General features: G+C 34.1%; 2 protein-coding genes across 8 annotated transcripts in view; one reads left to right on the top strand and one right to left on the bottom strand.

Moving 5' to 3' along the window:
• Window positions 1-1490: 1490 nt before the first annotated feature.
• LOC109543373 lies at window positions 1491-18291 on the top strand. Of its 7 annotated transcripts, none has more exons than XR_007282068.1 (7): window positions 1491-1815; window positions 3939-4154; window positions 4212-4376; window positions 4488-4695; window positions 10629-10824; window positions 10882-11224; window positions 17822-18291. XR_007282068.1 is itself a non-coding variant. In XM_048668876.1 (6 exons), the coding sequence occupies exons 2-6, from the start codon at window positions 3969-3971 to the stop codon at window positions 11081-11083; spliced, it is 957 nt and encodes a 318-aa protein (XP_048524833.1). In that variant the 5' UTR covers window positions 1491-1746; window positions 3943-3968; the 3' UTR covers window positions 11084-14817. The 7 variants fall into 7 exon arrangements, 5 of the variants coding, with proteins under 5 accessions (XP_048524833.1, XP_019768619.1, XP_048524832.1 ...); XR_007282067.1 differs by lacking the exon at window positions 17822-18291 and adding an exon at window positions 11355-14817 and having other exon boundaries at window positions 10882-11302; XM_048668876.1 differs by lacking the exon at window positions 17822-18291 and having other exon boundaries at window positions 1491-1746; window positions 3943-4154; window positions 10882-14817.
• LOC109543374 (cytosol aminopeptidase) overlaps window positions 15206-19779 on the bottom strand; it is an 8668-nt gene continuing 4094 nt past the window's right edge. The window contains exons 2-7 of the mRNA XM_048668873.1: window positions 19310-19629; window positions 19003-19161; window positions 18762-18923; window positions 15894-16051; window positions 15609-15836; window positions 15206-15551 (exon numbers count right to left, since the gene is read on the bottom strand). Coding sequence (XP_048524830.1) covers window positions 15359-15551; window positions 15609-15836; window positions 15894-16051; window positions 18762-18923; window positions 19003-19161; window positions 19310-19629 — 1220 coding nt within the window. The 3' untranslated portion in view covers window positions 15206-15358. The remainder of the gene's footprint in view (window positions 15552-15608; window positions 15837-15893; window positions 16052-18761; window positions 18924-19002; window positions 19162-19309; window positions 19630-19779) is intronic.

Here is a 19779-nt window from a genome sequence, read left to right as displayed (position 1 = left end):
CAATTTTCAACAATTTTCAAAGTTTGTGTGATTTTGGCGGATATTTACACAAGTCGTAGTTCGATAATTGTAGGGCAAAGTGCACGTTTCGATTTCCCATCATCTTCAGGGAATTTTCGGGAACTATTTTTCCAGATTTTTGCCTGATTTTGTTTTTGGTTTGCGTAATTGTTTATGCAGGCCGGAGTTTCAGAGTTATTTGTTCAGAAACCAGTTAAGTTAAAGGGTGATATTTGTGTGAGGTTTTGTGGTATAGTCAGGAACTTCCAAAGCTGGAGAATTACTTTTGTATCCAATTCTTAGAGTTCGTTCTTAACATTTTTCAAAAATTTTCAAAAATTGTAGAATAAACTGCATTCAATAAGTGAAAAACATTTCGATTTTCAAATTTTGATAGAATTTTCTCGCTTGTTTATGCAGGCCGGAGTTTAACAGTTATTTATTCAAAAACCAGTCGATTTTATCAGTTGAAAAAGTTTCAATTTTGATACACGATCAGGCTATTTTCGATATTTTTTTATAATTTGCGGTTGTCTAGACAGGCACAAGTTTGGCATTTATTTTCGCAGAAACCAGATTTTTACTTTTTTGCATGTTTTCTGGAGTAAAGTGCGTTTTATGTGTTCAAAAAGTTTCGATTTTCAGTCAGCATCAGGAAATTTTCAAGAGTTTACTAGTTGTACAGTTAGAAAATGTACTACGAAAAAATGTTGCAACATTTTACAGAATTTATTACGAAAAAACAAGCTTTTGAATATTTTATAAATTTACTTATATTAATCATAGTTTACTTTTGGGTTCGGTTTATGGAGTATGTTCTATAAATAAAACGATTTGCAAAAATGCACGATTTTTTTAAAATCATTTTTAATTCGCTTTGTAATCAGTAGATTTGAGCACGTAAAATCCTAAATTAATTTTGTAAACAACAGTTTGTGGCCTCTGCTCATCACATAGGGAAGTATTTTAAAGTATTGGATAAATAAATTATCATTGAGTCTTGTGACTCACCCGGTAATCTCTTATAGACAATCTGAATTATGCAGCTAAAGGAATTAACCGAAGAAAAATTTGAATGAATATTTTACAGGTTCCTGATTATAATAAAAACGTTGATGTTCTTTTGCTTAAAATTTTTAATTTTAGTTTGGCACGTCTTTCCGATACATTTTGTATAACTGAAAAAAATAGTCTGGCTCTTATCAGCTTCTCTATCTGCTAACTATTGGTTATTTGCTAATATGGTTTATTATAGGAAATGGCCAGCCTTCGAATGTTTTTCTTTGCCTTTAAATGCGAAACATTAGAAGCTATTTATATCAGCAACATTTAATTAAAAATATACCGCAAAAACCTTATTAACTGTGTAAAAGTCTACACAAAAAAACTCGTCGCATATTTGTAGAAGTTTTCCTGAATATACTGGTTAAAGGGTTTCGCGTATTTCATTATTTTCTGAACTCGTTTTCCAATCCCAACAATTTTTTTAGCTGGATACTTTGAATCATTGATCAAATATTGTTGCAACACTTTTCCGATGTTGAACGAGCTGATTGTGTGGGAGCACAAACATTGCGTGGAAATATTTCCACATTTTCTCTCCATCTCTTTCCATTTCCCGAGATATCTCGTCCGAATTTTCCAGCTGAGACTTTAGCCAGTAGTCTAGATGTCTCCACAGTGGAAGGCAATGGACGCAATGCGTCGGGACGCTTTTGCGGACTAAAATATTATATACGATTCTCTGTAAGTGTTTTGCAAGTGATTTCCTCCTTTCCAATTGAGTAGTTTTAGACCAACGTGCAATAATCTAAGGTAGACACTTATAGGTAATTGCTTTCCATTTAGCGTCAATGTGTTTAATAGGCGCATGAAAGTGACCTAATATTGCCTGATTATTTACTTTGTAATTTATTTTTAGAGCTTGTACGTACGGTATGTATTGAAATTAAACATTTTATTTAAGGTTTAGCCCACTCAAGCTCACAGCACTTTTATAGGTGTTTTTATTGCATTTCCTCAATAATCTGCATGCTTAAAGATATTTTTTCAAACCTGTTGTTTTTCGCAAGCAGAGCTTTAAGAGCAGAACGTTTTAAAATGTATTGATCCTTCAGGATGCTGCTTCTGACCTTGGACTTCTCTCTGTTGCTCCATTTTTGAGACCAAGTTCTATCGATTGAGCATTGCTTGAATGATAAAGGTCATGGCAAATAAAGAGAGGTTGGGGGTTCTTCAGATCCAGTTTTTCCGCTAAAGTAAATGAGTTAAAGTTTTGCGCGTTTGTGAAATAAATAGCGTTTTTTTCAAAATTTGGTTGCAATTTTCAAACGTTTAAAGTTTTATTTGTTCTTCATTTTGTGCTTTTTCTATTTCGTGTAATTAATTTACAGTTGAAAAACCAGTTAATTCATTAACTGTTTTTTGAACTTTATTCTACGTTGAAACATATTCGCTCAAATGGTTCCTTTGGATTTTTTCAATTATCTGCTGGTGGTAGAAAATGGCAATTTTTGCCGATAAACTGAAAAGGACCAAATCCTAAAAAGACAAAAATTGTGGCAGATGCAGAAGAAAAGAAATAAGAACACTTTTTATCTTCCTACCTAAAGTTAATTTTTTGCTTCTTTTTGCATCATTTAACACTGTGCCAAAGGCCTAAAACTGAATAGGGTTGGAAATAAAATGTTAAAAGTACCTGATTGACATGCAAAAACAAGTTATTTATTGGATAAATAATTACAGAATTTTATCCAGTATACATTTTTTCATAATTTGGTAAATTAACCGCTAAAAACCTTTAAACAAAAAACAAGATGTTCATATACAAAGGTTTTGTGCAGTATTTAAATTAATTAAGTTCAATTAAGCTAACACATGCGGAAAACGATTTTAAACGTATTTTATATGTATGTTCAATTTTGACTTTGTTTTCCTTATTATATTTTTTCGTAGGTTTTCACAAATTTAGAGTATTTGTATTCTCTGTTTAATTGAACAACATGAAATTACAGTTCGGAAGCTTGTATTTTTCACCGGAAACGTTTTAAGATTTTTCTTTAAATGACTACTAAATGGTACTAGATTATGCTGTATGTTTACTATTGTGAGGGCAAAAAATGCGTTTTTCTGCGTAAGAACGTCAACTTAACTTAAAAAAAAGTAATATGAATTTAAGAGCTTGTTTTTCAGTCATTCCAAGGAAAAATGTTCGTTTAAACAAACGTTCAAACCCTGACTGTTATTAAGTTGCAAGTGTTCAAAGATAAGAAGTTTTGCGGTGAAGTATTTTCTTGATTAACAGTTGAAGCCGTTCAGAAAAAATGCTCCAAAATTAGTTTTTTTAAACACTGCATGATAATAATCGAAAAAGAAAATGTCAAAGAAAAATTCAGCTAATTATTCTTGCACCACTAAATAACAAATTAATAGAATACAGAAAAGGTTTAGTGTTCCAGCTATGGTAAGAAAAAGTTGTCCAAAGGTTTATTGAAAATATAAAGCTTCCAAATATAAATACTCTCAAGCGTTCAAGCATTGAACACAACTTCTAAATGTCTTACAAACCCCAATTGCGCACCGTAATTTGTTTAAATTTTCAGTGAGAAAAATTGCCAGCCTGGTAGCCGAAGACACAAAAAAATACATTTTCTTGCCGTTATTCGGGCAAAATTGCTGAAATGTGAATCATCTAGAAAACCCACAATTACCCATACAAAATGGAAAAACCCGCTATTTTTTAAGTTCCTGACACATTTTAGTAAATGAAATTGAATTAAAACTTATTGCTTAATATCTATACGAATTGAGCATATGTATGAAACATGTCGGCTTAGAAAGCCTTCAGAAAGACTTGTTTTTATTGCTTTATCAGTTTCTTGTTGATTTTTTAAATGCATTTAATTGAGTTTTCTTATTACTGGAATGTAATTTTTCAGCTAGGTTAGTGTGAAACGTTTCAGTGAATAATGGCAGTGGAAATTTTCGACCAAGACCATTTCGCTATTAGCGCAATAGTCACCGTAACAATGCAAGTAGTGTTCTTCCTAATTGTGGCATTATTCGACATGGATAAAGTGACCGACTTTGCTGGCGGAATAAACTTTATAGTTTTAGCCCTACTAACTTTTTTTCTGGGCCAAGGAGGAAACAAGGTACGTTTCTTCACACACAAGCAAACTCTTCACTTTAATACGACTTACTTTGTTCAGAAAACCTACGACAGCAGGCAACTGATGGTTACAACTTTTGTGTGTATTTGGGGTCTTCGATTATCAGGATATTTATTCTACAGGATTATCAAGATTGGAAGAGATAAACAGTTCGAAGACACGAAGAGTAACACTATTCGGTTTGCGATATTTTGGACGTTTCAGGTGAGGGCAATTACTTAACAAGTTAAAAGTTCGTTTTGAACTATTTACATTATTTAGCGTCAACTTGTACCAATGGTAGAGTCATATTCTGAAACAGTTTTATGTTATTAGGCAATTTGGGTTTACGTCGTTAGTCTTCCAGTGATAATAATCAACTCTCCAAGACATTCAATCCCTTTAGCTCCCAAAACCATGACCACTTTGGATTCAACTGGAACCTGCCTATTTATAATCGGATTTTTAGCGGAAACTTATGCGGATTTGCAGAAGTTTTCGTTTCGGCAAGATCCCGTGAATCAAGGCAAATGGTGCAATGATGGTAAGAACTTCTGACTCATCGTGTAAAATTCATCAAACGTTACAAATTGCTGACGATCTATATTAAAATGGTTTAATTTAATATAATATTTATAATAATAATTTAAGATTGAATCAATCACAAATTAGTTAAGCATAAACCGCGAAGTTACGAAGTAATTCATTTAAACTGGAATTTGTTATTATGCTGATCCGTTTAGATGGCTTAAGCTGAAGTTCCATGCATTCGATTCCGACCGTTATTAACTAATCTGGGAAAAATCAGTATTAAAGACGATTTTATTGCAACTTTCCACACGTTTTAGACCCAAGTTCCTGCTAAGGATGGTAAAACTTTTAAATTGACACATACTTCTGCTTGAAAGGTGCGAATTTTTATAGAATAGGCTGTAGTTGGATTGCAACATTTATTTTAAAACCGATATTTATTGAGCTGACAATAATCAGGATTTTGGGGATATTTATGAAATTGAAGGGCGGGTCCAGGGGGGTCATAACAAAGGCCATTTAGTTCTCTCTGGAATGATCTAAAAATGAACGTTCTTGCTCATTATGCTTCCGAGAAATGAGCAAAAACCGGACGGAGAACATGAAATTTTGGCTTGATCTTGCACCTAATTGTCTGATATCCAAACTTCGCTTTCTGGGTCAAAACTACTTGAATTTATCACTTATGTTGCTATGACTGAATCCAGTTTTCAATTCTCTATCCAATGATGCCAAATCGAATTCTGTGGCTCAAATTGGGGCTTGAGAAACTTTGAAGAAAGCAGGGTCATGTTTGAGTCGATTTTGCAATTCAAAAAAAAAGCACGCAAATCTAAGACTTCTTGAAATCAATCAAGACTTTTTTGAGAAAACTGCCAACATTTCGTTATCGATGGTACAATTTCTAAAAAGCATTTAGTTCTCCCTGGAATGATGTAAATATCAGCTCTTCTTGCTCATTTTGCTTCCGAGAAATGAGCAAAAACGGGAAAGGAACCATGAAATGTTTCCATTCCATCCATTCATATCAATTTTGAGGTATTTACGAAGCTGAATAAAACCAGTTTGATGGGCGATTTTTATAAAACTTTACTTTCGGTTAGTTTCAATTGGAAAGACGAGTGTTTTTAAAGGAGAGAGCGCATTTGGGTCCGAACATCTGTTTTGAAACCGATATCGACTAAGCTGTAAAAAATCTACCTATCGTTTATTGTTGCCTTTTAAAAACAGTTAGACCTTATTTTATGTATTTAATAATTAAATTACTATTTAGGGTTGAAAAGCTGAGGGAAAAAAGTAAAAATTCGTAAATCTGAGCAATTCTTTCTGGGAATTCAAGAACCGTTTAATTTAGATTGGAATTCACTAGAGAAAGACACTAATTATTGATACAAAATATCTCACACGACGATAAAACGTGTAGTTTACAGAACCACACTGATTTTACATTTATGCTGTAGAACTTCAAATAAAGACACACAGTTTACCACAAAAAATCCGTAGTCAATGTATAAAATCTTGCGTTAAAATAATTTCGCAAAAATCGAATTTAAAATTTGTAATAACCCGATCCAAAAGCCATAAACTCTCTTGTCGTTCGTTCCTTTTCGAATAAATTTTAAATGCAACAATATCGTAAAATACAAGTCAACAGTATGGGACTCAAAGGTCCACTACTTAATTTCCGCCAGGGACAAAATAATGCCAAACTTACCGAAATCTGCATCGTGCCATCTGGAAAGAAAGAAGAAAATTTGTTTAATACAGCAGGAAATCTGCCTAAAGCCAAGTTATTTAAAATCAACAAAGCAGAGAGAGAGAGAAATGTAAAGAATGCATAAAACTTCAGTTGCTTTTCGGAAAAAAAGATTAGAAATCATACTTACCAGCTTTCTGCAGGCTGGCGCCCTATCCTCCATTTTCTGCCCATTAATCGTCTAAAAGTCTATACATAACTGGAACGCAAAATTTAAACCTACTCCGACTTGAAAACTTTAATCAACTGCATAATTAGGCAGGATGAACTACCGCACTTGCCGTAAAGGCCACAATGACTCTATATTTCCGATTTAAGGACGCGATTCACACGACACAAAGAACACGCGAATTTTTCCAAATTCAAAGCTGTAAGAAAACGAATTAGTAAATGGAGACATTTTGCAAAGGGACTTGTTGTACCTGAAAAAAATATCCACCAAGTAATGGATATAATACGATATGAATAGGTCAAAGCTGCAAACAAACACTTCAATTTTGAGACTTTGAGACTTACAATATAGAATCAAATTAGGATGGAAAGTTGCAAAAAACTTCTAAAATATTTCAGCGATTTACCTAAGAAACCGATAATATAATGCGCTGCCGTTTTCCAAAACCCTATAGAGAAAATCCGCAAAAAGCGACAAGGAAATTCGCCTGAAAAAATCCACAGTGTAAGTGTGTAAGCGCAAAAAAACCTTCAACGATAAACAAACTTTTTACACGACAATAAAAAGTGTGAAAATATTAAAATAGGCAATTGGCTAAGCATACTAAAATAAATGCGCTACCATTTTCAAAAATGAGCAAAAAGCGAAATAGAAATTTGCTCCAAAAAATCCACAAACCTGCACATGCGAGCAGCATAAATGAAAAAAAAAAGAAAAACTACATCCCTGGTTGCCATCTACTTCTACAAAATAAAATAGTATCCGGCTCCAGACCGTTGAAATTCGCTACAACCACAATTTTTTTCACAAAAAACTCGTCGCCATTGAATGACATGAAATTAAATTTAGAAAAACAGCCGCAAATCTGGTTATAATCTTGATCTGGACCACTTACAGCCTGAAGGGCGCTGGGCAGCAAAAAATCTGGAATAGTCGGATGGATCCTGGCCCTTGAAATTTCCTAGCACGAATTTTTTGATAACAAGCATTTGCGTGTCTTAAACTTTAAAAAAGAGCCCGAAATCTAATCTGGTAGGCCAGGACCATCCAGACCATCACATAGTAATATACAATATTCACATACCCTTTAGGCTCTTTAGTCTGGATTCTGGGGTGTTATTAATTTTCCAAACAGCAAACATTTGAACTTGCAGCAGCAAAACACTAATACTTGATATTTTTGCTTCGAAAATATCTAAAGATGTGCTGGCACCAAACAGCAAAAAAAGTGAACTTTTTATGTCTGAGCAATCCTTATTGAGAATACAAGAACCGTATAGTTTAGAGTGCAATAATAACAGGAAAACAGCAATAATTGATGCTAAAAACCTTACAAGGCATAAAACGTGTAGTTCACAGGAGAACGACTTTTGTTTTACATTTAGCGTTTAAAAATTTTACTAAAATGTAATAAAAAGAAATTGAAAAACCCATTTTCAGAATCTAGACTCTCCTTCGTCGTTACTCGTCGAATAAATATGGCATATATCAATATAATAAAATAATACAAGTGAATAATATGGGACTAAAAGTTCTACATCTACATGGCAACCAGGGGCAAAGTAATGCCAAACTTACCGAAAGCTGCATCGGGCCACCTGGAAAGAAAGAAGAAAATGTGTTTAATACAGCAGGAAGTCTGTCCAAAGGCAATTAATTTGAAATCAGCGCGAAGAAAGAAGAGCGATAAATATAAAGAATGCATAAAACTTCAGTTGCTTTTCGGAAAAGTAGAATCAGTTGCAGCTAAGAGATTGATATATCGAGATCATTCTTACCAGGTTTCTACAAGCTGGCGCTCCATTCACTTGTCTTCCCATTAATCATCAAATCCTCAAAAAGGTTGCACTACACTTGAACACACCCTGAAGATTCACAAGAATTTGAAAACTTCCACTAAAGCCTTCAGTTAACGGACAGGATGATGGTCTACAGCATCCACTTTAGTGGCACCAAATCAGTCTCTAAATCCCGGAAAGACATCAAAAATCTACGACTTATTTCGTTCGTTGCCTGTAAGAAACTGAACACTTGCTCTGCTTTTGGAAAAAAATGCATGCGATATGAAAGTTTTCACCGGTTTCACACACCGAACAACGGAACCAACCTGATGATATAATAATTTGCTTGTTCGCCCTTTGGATGACTAATTCCTTTGCTTCGCAGTTCGATTCCAGTTTTTTTCGTTGTTTACAATGTTGTTGAAAGTTCCAGTGTATATGGCTACATTTTCAAAGGTAGGTGTCTGATTTAAACTGGTTTTGATGATAGCCGCAAACAAAACAGCTTTTCCAGCCAAATATAAACAAGTCCAATCGTGGGGCGGAATACACTTTGTTTGTACCAGTCGATTTAATCGATTTTTATTAAAATTTGAGCTGTTCAGCTTGATATTCTGTGTAAACGCTCAATGGCAGAGTCACGTTCATAAACGCTTCTTTGCTCGCATCATTATGAGCTGCGGAGTACGTAGCTTGATTTTGACAAAATTTTCCCAAGTAGTCCTTTGCTCGATTTTCCCGAAAATTTTTCCTTTTGAAGCTTGATATTTTGGGTAAAGTCTATTTAAATTGCAGATCCAGACTGTTGATCTTTGTCCGCAGCATTGAAGCGACTAAATGCTTAACTTGATTTTGGCGCGGTCTCTTATAACTCTCTTGCAACATTTTTATAAAACTTTGGACTTCTATAGCTTGAAAATTAGTTAAAAGATGACTAAAACTAAATGGCAGATCCGCATTTAGTCCAGGTCATGATTTGTGAACTATTCTTTGCTCACATCGATAACAGGACTGGCATATCTAACTTGATTTTGAGTGAGAGTTTATGAGTTCGCAGATCAGCCCTTTGGATGGATTTGTACAAAATGTTAATCTTTTGCCGCTGGATATTTTATGGAAAAGCTGGCTAAATGGCAGACCTACAGTTAGTCCATTTTATTTATAAATGCGTCTTTGGTCGCATCATCAAGAGCGATGAATGCATGCCATAATTTGGACAATAATTTTTCGATTAGTCAGTTTTTCGCTCGATTTTCATCAGAATTTTAACTTTGGCAGCTGGGCAGAATACGTAACTTTGCTTTGGTATGCGCCCCCATGAAACTCATTCAATTTTTTTTAAACTGTGCAACAATGAACGGACTCTTTCTTTAACTTGATATGTTGTTGAAAGGATCCCTAAATGGAAGATTCATTAACAGCGCATTAATTATTTAATTTGGGGTCTTTTTGAGAAACACTGGTCTCTTAACTGGTGTTTTATATTGTGAAAAATGTTAATACAGAGCTTTAGAAGAACACTGCTTATATTTGATTTATTTGTTTATTTTTTATATTTTTCTTTTAATTTGCTTAACAGCACATGGTTGGGCTTTCGCGGGTATCGCACTACAACCGTTTCGCATGTTCTTGCGATAACTTAAATATAAAAGGAATTTTCAAACGGTAAAAATATCTGGGAATCTAATCATTGTTGGCGTAGGTAACTTTAGACAAAATTACTTATCAGGGAAAAGGAGATTCCCTCATTGGGGATCAAATCAGGGAAAATTATTACTACTAGGGATTTAAAAACAAAATAGGCGATTTTAGCATTTTAAATCCTGAATGTAGTTTTCACACTCTATATTAACAGAAATTAAACTGTGTGTGCTTTTCAACAAAACCCGATTTCAAAATAATTGTAAACCCAAATTTTAACATTAATTTTAGAGCGCGCAAATTTCATTTTTTATTTAAGTTAAGTGTTCCACCTTAATTACCAACTTACTTTGCCTACTTCCGGAATAATTGCAAGTGCGGATCTTGAAATGATCTTAGATCGGTTACCCGCAGTGATTTTCAAATTCAAATTTTCAAGAATATTCTAATCTAAACAAATATCCATCCATTGAGAAGCGCCTGCATGGAACGTTGAGCTTTAATCTGAAAAAGAGCAATAATTGTCCGATGTTCACACATAAATCCAGTATTTTTTTAAACTTACTTGCAAAACTAATACACGTTAATCGCATTAGGTTTGTGGAGATTATCCAGACATCCAAACTACTTTGGAGAAATAGTGCTCTGGTGGGGAATATTCGTGATATCCTTAAACGTCCTTGAAGGAATCGAATGGGTGGCAATCATGTCCCCCATATTCACCAGTCTGATAATATTGTTCCTATCAGGGATTCCCCTGCTAGAACGATGCTCTGATGAAAAGTATCGCGAGTATGTATAAGAAAGGTCAATGACATAGCCAGAATTTCAAAAAAAAAATTGTTTTAGCGATACTGATTATCGTTACTACAAATCCTCCACTTCACCACTAATCCCCATTCCGCCAGCGATCTACGAGGAAGTGCCCCAGTTCTTAAAGTTTATCATTTGCTGTGAATATCCTCTATACGACTCTTTGAATGAGAAGTCCAAGACGATGCACATAATCAAAGAATCCACCAGCACCAACTTGGGACAGTCGGAAACATAGCTGTAGCTGACGGTTGGCCAAGATCTTCCTCAGATCAGCGTCACCGAACCAATCAACCGTTTCAATTATTTGGGCAACTTGTACGACTACAAAAGCCAAAATCCACCCGACTACATGGATCAGGAGGAAGATCATTATCAGGTGAAAGACTACGAATTTAGAAACATTAGCGTTGTGGTCAAGGAGGGCCATTCGCAGCTGCAAGATCAGGTTTCAGAGGTTTGAACCACAATGATCTTTTGACTTCGAATAGAGACATTAGACATTGTAGCTCTTAGTTCACTGGATGGAAATATGACAATATACATTCTTGGAAAGTTTGTACATATCAAAGACCCTGATTGCATTTTTCGGTAGCGGAAATATTCAAATGCATGCCCAACATTGCTGTCTATAGTTCTTTATAACAATAACGTTCATTAGGTTGTATGTATAAGTATAGATGGATATAAGCGCAATTATTACATTCACACTGTTGAGAAAGTACCATCTTTTAATCAAAACATACACTTTTTGCAGAATTTATAAGCCAAGATGCTGCTGCAGGATATAACAGTTAATGTAACAGTAAGTTTCCTCATAAAACACAGTTTCTCCCATTGGCCAGCAGAATGTACCGATCTATTCCACATTGATGACATTTGATTGACAAAATGGGCCAAAGTTCACAAGACACTCGAATTTTGCCAACTTTTCATAAATTCTTGAGTTTTGCGATCAGCTGCAAGTCGTGTTGTTAATGAGGCAGTAAGTTAGTGTTTACTCTAATTTAATCAAACTTTGAACTAGAAAAATTGTTGAGCATTGAGGAAATCCACGTGAAAATTGATACGCACAACTGATAAAGCAAAGTCTTCTGCATCAAATAGTCTAAAAACAGCTTTGAAGCTCATCTTTAATTTAATTGACACATTTTATGAAAAACTTGAGAAATTCAACGCTTTTCAATGCAGCAATGACGACTAAAAAAGCAATTTTGTCTATTAGTTCTTATAGAAAAAATTAGCAAAAATAGAGAAAAATTACCAGCACCCAGATTTTTTTTCGTCAAACGCTCGCAAAACAACCTTCAAGTTTAATTTCAAATCCTTAATTTTCCTGGTCGATTTTCGAAAGAAAAACTTGTAACGGAAGTTCCAAAAGTAAATGCTAATCGTCATCAAAAAAATTGTCAAAGATTGACGAAAATTATCACTGGCAAGACTGCAACAGTAATTTAGTGATTTATTAGCGATTTATTGGGAAAAAACTTCAAAAACAGAGAAAAATTACCTAAAAATCGACACTTGCACAACTAGAAAAGCCAAGCTTTCTTTATCAAATAGCCTAAAAACACCTTTAAAGCACTTCTTTAATTTAATTCGCACATTTATGAACTTGAAATCTTATAAATGGCCAAAAATCAATGGAAATTTCCACTAAATTAGTGAATTCAAAGAAATAATTGTTTTTTTAGGAAATAGTCTCAAAACAGCTCTGAAGTTAATAATGCACTAAAAAACTCAACAACAGCGAAATGTAACAGAAATTGAAAAATTCAAAGCTTTTAAATTGACAAAAGTCGACGAAAACTGCAAGTAAATCGAAAATAGCAAGGTTCTAACAGGAATTTTAAAGAAAAATAATTTGTCAAAAACAGAGAAAAATCAACAAAAATCGGCACTTACACAACTAAAAAACCAAATCTGTTTTTATCAAAGAGTGCAAAAACAACCTTAGTATTTTATTGTTTATTGATTCGCAAATTTTGAAATGTTAATCATTTGAAAATACTGAATTTAGATCAAATTTGTGCAGAAAATTGCAATTTCAACAGACTAATTTGGTGTATAAATATCGGTCTTGTATAAGTATTCATTCAATTCAAATCCATGCGTGACTGCAACTGTCAGACTTTTTATTAAAGCCCAACTAAAAAACCCGTAATTCAATTTGCCATTGATAAATTGCTACAAAATCAACCATTTTTTGCAGATGTTCTAATTTCTTCCAATATTTCTATATATAAAACATCGTTTACCAAGCTGTATTTACTAAATTTTAAATCCAAATTATTTAATAGTGCTAAAAAAGTACTTAGTATCTATCATAGAGCTAAAACCGTTTGGATTAAATATAATTTTAATAACAAACCATTTGAACATCCATAATTAAAGGACATCCATAATTAACATTTTTAAAACCCCATTACAAACCTTTTTATTTGATTAATTAACTACAACTTTAATTTATTATAACATTTTTTCCTATGATGTTAATTCTTTACCGACGTTGTTTTCGGAAAAACTCATAAAAAATCTTGATTCTACGTTTGGGACTTATTTCCATACTAAGACATTTGAATAATACTAAAAAAGTACGGATAAAATGGAAGTAGATAGTCAATAAAGAAGCCGCAAAAACTTATACCTGGAAATAAACTGAACGAGCATTATTTTATTTATGTATATGTATGTACTTATATGAAATTTTTATAATAAATTTGTTCATTGCTCGTCAAATTTAATTTAAATTCACTAATACGTTTAAAAAAATTGTTGAATATTATGTACTTATCGTCTGCCTAGCAATTAATGTAATAGTTGCGCTTACATCTTTTATCTTGTATACTTTATAATATTTCCGAGCCAAACTAAGCTCACACCTACATACATATAAAGAATGGTCAAAAATGAGCAACAAAAAAGTGATAAAATAGAGAGATTCAATATTGTTTCTCTACTTGTTGTAACCTGTTAATTAAGTCTCGTTTCTATACAGGGTGTCCCACCGAGAACCGCCGCGATCGATATCTGGCAAACTATAATTAGGAGAATTTTGAAAATTGGCCAGTGTGTCGAAGTCATTGGGGGCACGCGATTTAAAATATTTTCAAGATGGACACACTTCCGGTTGTACCGGAAGTAGATATCAACTTGCCAATTTTAAATGGAACACCCTGTAAATTATTAGATTTTTGGATTCTACTCCAAATTAGCCTTATTGGCCATTCAGAATTCTTCAGGATATTCTTCACGTTTTAGATGGGTTTCGGTTAGAAAACCCGATTTGAGGTGTCATAGAGTAAATGTCAAAATAACAGAATTTAGCCACATACAGGGTGTTTATCCCGAATAAGACAAAATCATGAAAAATGGGGGATTTCCATTTGAAAAAATTGATTTTAGGCGGTTTTCTCAACTTTCTTTGGAAACTTATTTGTTTAACACTTTGGTATAGGTATAGGACATGAAATACATTTTGAATTTGGAGTAGAATCCAAAAATCTCATAATATAATGGAACACCCTGTAGAAGTTGATCGATAATATATAGAAAATTTGTGTATTATTACTAAAATACATAGACTGATATAGAAAACATATCGCGGAACGCATTTTCGATATGTGCATGTGCCAAATGGCACCAACTGTAAATTCGCTTAAAAATGCAAGTAATGTATTTTTAGAAACGTCTTAATTTCGTAATAATTATTACACTACTTAGTAGAATTACGATGAAACAGTTCTAACGTTCACAGAACTCAACAAAAGGAATTACAGTAGAGTTAAATGTAGATACGTTTACCTAATTAAGTCCTTCAAGAATTCAAATTTATTGGTGCTAAATATCGAAGTGAAGAGTATATAGATAGGGTGAAGCTAACGAGTATTTTGTGAACCAGATGTAACAAAGGCAGAAAAAATACCGGTTGAAGTGTTGCAAAGGAAAAATAATAAAATTATTAGAAGCAGACACTGAATTGTAGTTTATTACTAAAAGTAATAGTAAAAGTTTTTCTTATATCCATCCATAATTTATCAGTGAACTATTTCTACGCCTGAAAAAGTCGTTTCCTCCTAGAATATAGACTGCGAAATTGATCTGTTTGCGTATTTGAGCATTTTTTATTGCCAGTAGCTTTTCTAGATTAGTATCTGTGCATACAAAACAACTTTCTATATTTGCTTATAAGTTACTTTTCTCTCAATCTTCTCACAGTTTTGTGCTAAAGAACACCTTTTGTGGAAAAAAGATCCAAAGTTCCATTTTTTTTATCTGATCCCTACGCTATCCGTGTAGGAATGCCTTTAAAAACTCTCCCAAACATATCTAGCCGAAATCGGCAGTAATCAGACCCGAGTAATAGAAACATCATTTATATTCATAGGTAAAAAGAAATATTAGTACAAAAATACAAAATAAAACAATCTTTGTCAGGAATCATACCACTATAACGTTCGCACAAGTTCTACAGGTCGCTTACATTTTGGACAAAGAATGAACGTTGATCATCTCATTCACGGTGACACACTAGCTGGGACAAAAATTCTACCAATGTCCTAGTGGGACGACCGGACATTCCTTCCCGCAAGTACGGATAATCTTTTCCATCGGTTCGCATCACACCATAAGTGTCCATGTGAAGCCAGTCGCCGCAGGGGACAAATTCGTTCAAGAAAGCTGCTACTTTACAAGCTTCTCCGCATCTGAAACAATATTAGGATGATTTGCATCATTTCACATCATATTTTTGCTCGTTCTACCTGGGTCTGCCGCCGCGTCCATAAGTCTTCACGTCGACATTGTGATGCTGAGCAACCAGCTTTGTGAAATGCTCCCAAAGTGGAAATCTCCATACTCGGTCCCCTGTATGCATTGAGGCTGCCAGCATGTATTCCCAAAGAGCTTCGGAGTTGGAAAACACCCCACTAGCTGAAGCGCCCAACGAATGTTTCATATCGTTGGTCATTGTCCCAACATCTACAATGAATCTGCAATGGAAAACACATTGTGATTAGGAACTGCACTTTTTTCCAAGTTGCATTTACCTAGGCCAAAAGTTCTGCGCATATACCAGCGCATCAGCTAGACAGAGCCTGCCTGCTGTGTCGGTCGACTCCACTTTGATGCTTTTTCCATTCATTGCTTTCACGATGTCGCCAGGTCTCATTGCAGCACAGCCCGGCATGTTCTCACATAGAGGAATCTGAAACATTTTCCAATTTCAGTTACAATAATATATTGTATTTATTATGTATCTTGATTTTAGTTCAATTACAATAATGCAATAAAATAACGCCAACAGAAAAAATAAACAAATACAAATACTAATTACATTACTACTTCGCGCATTCAAGTAATGCTAGAAGCTTATAGCTTCTTGACCGCTTGATAAAACTCTCAGTTCCGTTGCAGGAGAAATGTTGATGACCTTATTATTTTCAGAATTTTTCACTTTTAGAAAAGTTACTTTTTTTTCTAAACGCTCAATTTYCCAAAATTTCACTTAAGGTAATTCCCGCARAAAATTATWATATAAATTTACTTACACTCGCCTCCTTYGYCGTTTTGSAAAAAGTTTAGAAATCACTTTCCAGCTTGGAWTTTGGTACCAAAAACACATAATTTTATCCAATTTTATATGGTTKATCCAACAAAGAACAGAATAAGCAAAAGTTTATAATAAATTATTTGGCAAACTCGTCACCCCCATGCCTCTAAAGACTACAGTGTTTGCTAAAAAAAAACTGTGTTTTTTTAGATTTGACAKAATTTTTTTTGMTATTCTTTCCACTYAAAAACGCTCTTTTTTGTAGAGTTTCRCTTAAAAATGCTGGCAATCTGGARTCTGTCACGTGAAAAATTAGCATATAAATTTATAGCTTTGYGGAAATTTTCATTAACTTTTTTCAGCTTCGAATTCGGGACAAAAACGAAAATACATTTGTTCTGTTTTTTTCCGAAAATCGTTATAGTTTTCTCAAAAACCGAACACAAAACTAAAAGTTATTAATTTAATTTATATAAAAAAACCGTTATTTTCTGATGCTTTTCTGACAATCAAGGGTTTTTTTCAGGAAAAAATTAAAGAATTAATTTTGTTAGAAAATTTGCTTCGTAGGGATTTTAGAAAACTCTTTTCAGCTTTGACTTTGGCACAAAAAGTAACTAATTAGTTTTTTACCGAAAGCAGTTAAGATTATCTTTAAAAAACGACCAGATTGCAAGTTTAAAAAAAAAATTGTAACATTCGCCAGCCTCATCGTTCTGAAGATTTTTAAAGTTTCATTAAAATTTCAGGTCCTTCCAGTTTCAACAAAGTTCTTGTTACGCAGTTCTTTCGACTCAAAAAGCGCATTATTTTCTAAAGTTTTACTTAAAAATGCTGACCATCTTCAGGCGTTTTTTGTGAAAAATTATAAATGACATTTTATTGCAACACTCGCCTCCGTAACCGCTTTGTAAAAATTTTTCGGAAACTTTTTGCTACGAATTTTTGACAAAACCCTAATAATTTTTTCTGGGTTTTTTTCCCAAAAATGTTTCTCCAAGCAGAAGAAGCGAAAGTTTATAATCAATTATTTGGAAAACTCGTCACCTCATCGCTCTGAAGAATTTTTAAGGTTTTTCAAAACCAGTTTTCTCCGTTTTAGACCAAAAATACGATATTTTCAAACAAGAGTTTCTGGGAAAATGTTGATGACCTCTTTTTTTAGTTGTTTGGACAATGTGGTAAAATGTTACTGATAAAAAATGTGAAAAATGACCCGTTTTTCAGATGTTAAAATTCCAGTTTTCGGGTCTCGTAAAGCTTTACCAAACAAAACAAAACCAAACACCTACAGGGATTAAAACATATAAAAATTGTCCGACCACTAACCATATGATATTTCATATGCATTAAAAGTCGGACACTAACAATTTTTTCGGCATTTTCTGAAGGGGTTTTTACAGATTTTTTCATCTTTTGCATTAGTTTCAGACATAAAACCAAAAGCGAAAGTGACTTAAAAGACGAAAAGCGGTAAACAAAAGTGCAGGACCGGATTAAAAAGAAAGTAAGCAAAATGTGCAAAAACCTGGGACTCAAAAAGAGAAGTTGAAAGCGCCGTTTATTTATTTATTGTTTATTATTTGTCAGTGTTTATTTACTTATGTGTTGATTTTAGTGTTACCAACCATAACTAATTGTTACCAAAGAAGTTAGTCAGTTAGCTATTACATATTTTCTAACACAGTTGAATGAACAGCTTGTGTGTTAATTTATCGGTGCTCATCATTTATTTGTTTTTCTTAGTGCCAAGACTATCTTTGTCTTGATATTTTTAAACAGCCCATTTTCTGTTATGGACAATAAAATAATGTTAGTACTTACAGATAATAGTAACAGTTTAGTTCCTGTTTTTAAAACCGATTTACTAAAATAAATATTATGTTTTAACACTACACAATAAACATTTATTATATTAGTGCATCAAGTGAAAATTTGTATTAACATTTTATTAGTCATTATGAAATTCGAAATACAGGACGGTGCAGATGTAACCAATCGGAGAGTGTCCGACTTCTAAAAATTACCTTACTGGCACTGGCAAACATTGTCGAACTACTAGCAAAGCGCCACTTTTTTATTTAAAAATCAATAGCAATTAGCAGTTGGGTTTTAAAAGAAAACTTTCGTATTTAAATTGAAAAGGTTTTAGATTTGTTACCTCAATGCTGGAAGTTTAATAAAATGATTAAGTTCGGACTTATGATGACCATCCGACTACTGGCTAATTTGCCCTATTCGGGTTCGGAAAAGCAGGTCGATTTCGAATCAAGCTGAATACACTCAGATAATCAAATATAATGTATGATACAATGAGTCATTGAGTAGTAGAAAATACCCATTGGATAATTTCTCACTTACTTACCAATGCTCGAATATTAATGGGCAGCTGAAGTCCTGCAACTGCTCGACAAGCTGCAACTACACAAGCAGCCCCACCCATGTCTCCACGCATATAGCGCTGTTTATTGCACGGCTTCAGACAAAGTCCTCCGCTGTTGTAAGTGATGCCTTTTCCAACCAACACCTATAATCTTGCTTTAGTAAAATATGCCAAAAAAACCAAGGCCAATACGGAAGAAAACCGAGTATTTCCTCCGACTCACCACTGGTCTTTCATCGCGAGAAGCTCCATAGTAGCTGAGTTCCAAGAAGATGGGTGGTTCGCAAGAGCCTTGAGCGACCGCCAGGAAAGCGTACATTTTTTGAGTTTCGGCCCATCCTCTAACTTTTACTTCGACGTTGACACCAGATTTACACAGGACCTATACGAAAACTTTGTAAAAGTATCCAGAAAGCCAAGGAAAATTCTTTAAAAAAATAGTTAATCAGGTATCGATTATCTCCTCACTTCAGGTTGAGCAGTTAATAACGTTTTGTATATGGATTATAATATTTTTTTATAGAACTTGCCTCAACAGCGTTTTGTGCAAACGATGTGGGTGTCATTAGATTAGCTGGGGTGTCCATCAGTTGCCTGGCCAAGTTCTGGGCGGCCGCTTTTTGCAATCCAATTTGCCATCCGGTCCAATCGCAGTCGTCATACAGTTCCAACTGCGGAATCATAATCTGGTACTTTTTCGTTTTCTTCTCCTGATAAAGCCACACGCCAAGAGCCGAACCTTCGGCTGCTGATTCGGCATGACCGAAACTTTCCACATAGACTTTCAAAGCGTTCAACTTCTGAAGGGCTTTTGCTCCCTGAGCTGAAGCTATTCGGATTGCTTCCTTTCCTAAAATCAATGTGTTCGCATTTTAAAGTGATAACTTTTTATGGGAGGGTGAACCGATTTTTCTCGGTCACGGCATTTTTCTTTTAGTGCGGGTGCATCTGTAGATCTGATAAACTTTTCAAATATACATTGCGTTATTAAACTGACAGT

The sequence above is a fragment of the Dendroctonus ponderosae genome, unplaced genomic scaffold (assembly GCF_020466585.1).
Source record: "Dendroctonus ponderosae isolate FM_Combo_2020 unplaced genomic scaffold, Dpon_F_20191213v2 Dpon_F_20191213_8, whole genome shotgun sequence".
In the NCBI taxonomy this organism is placed as follows: Eukaryota; Metazoa; Arthropoda; class Insecta; order Coleoptera; family Curculionidae; genus Dendroctonus; species Dendroctonus ponderosae.
Note: the sequence above shows the minus strand (reverse complement) of the source record. Positions and strands in the feature narration are given on the sequence as shown.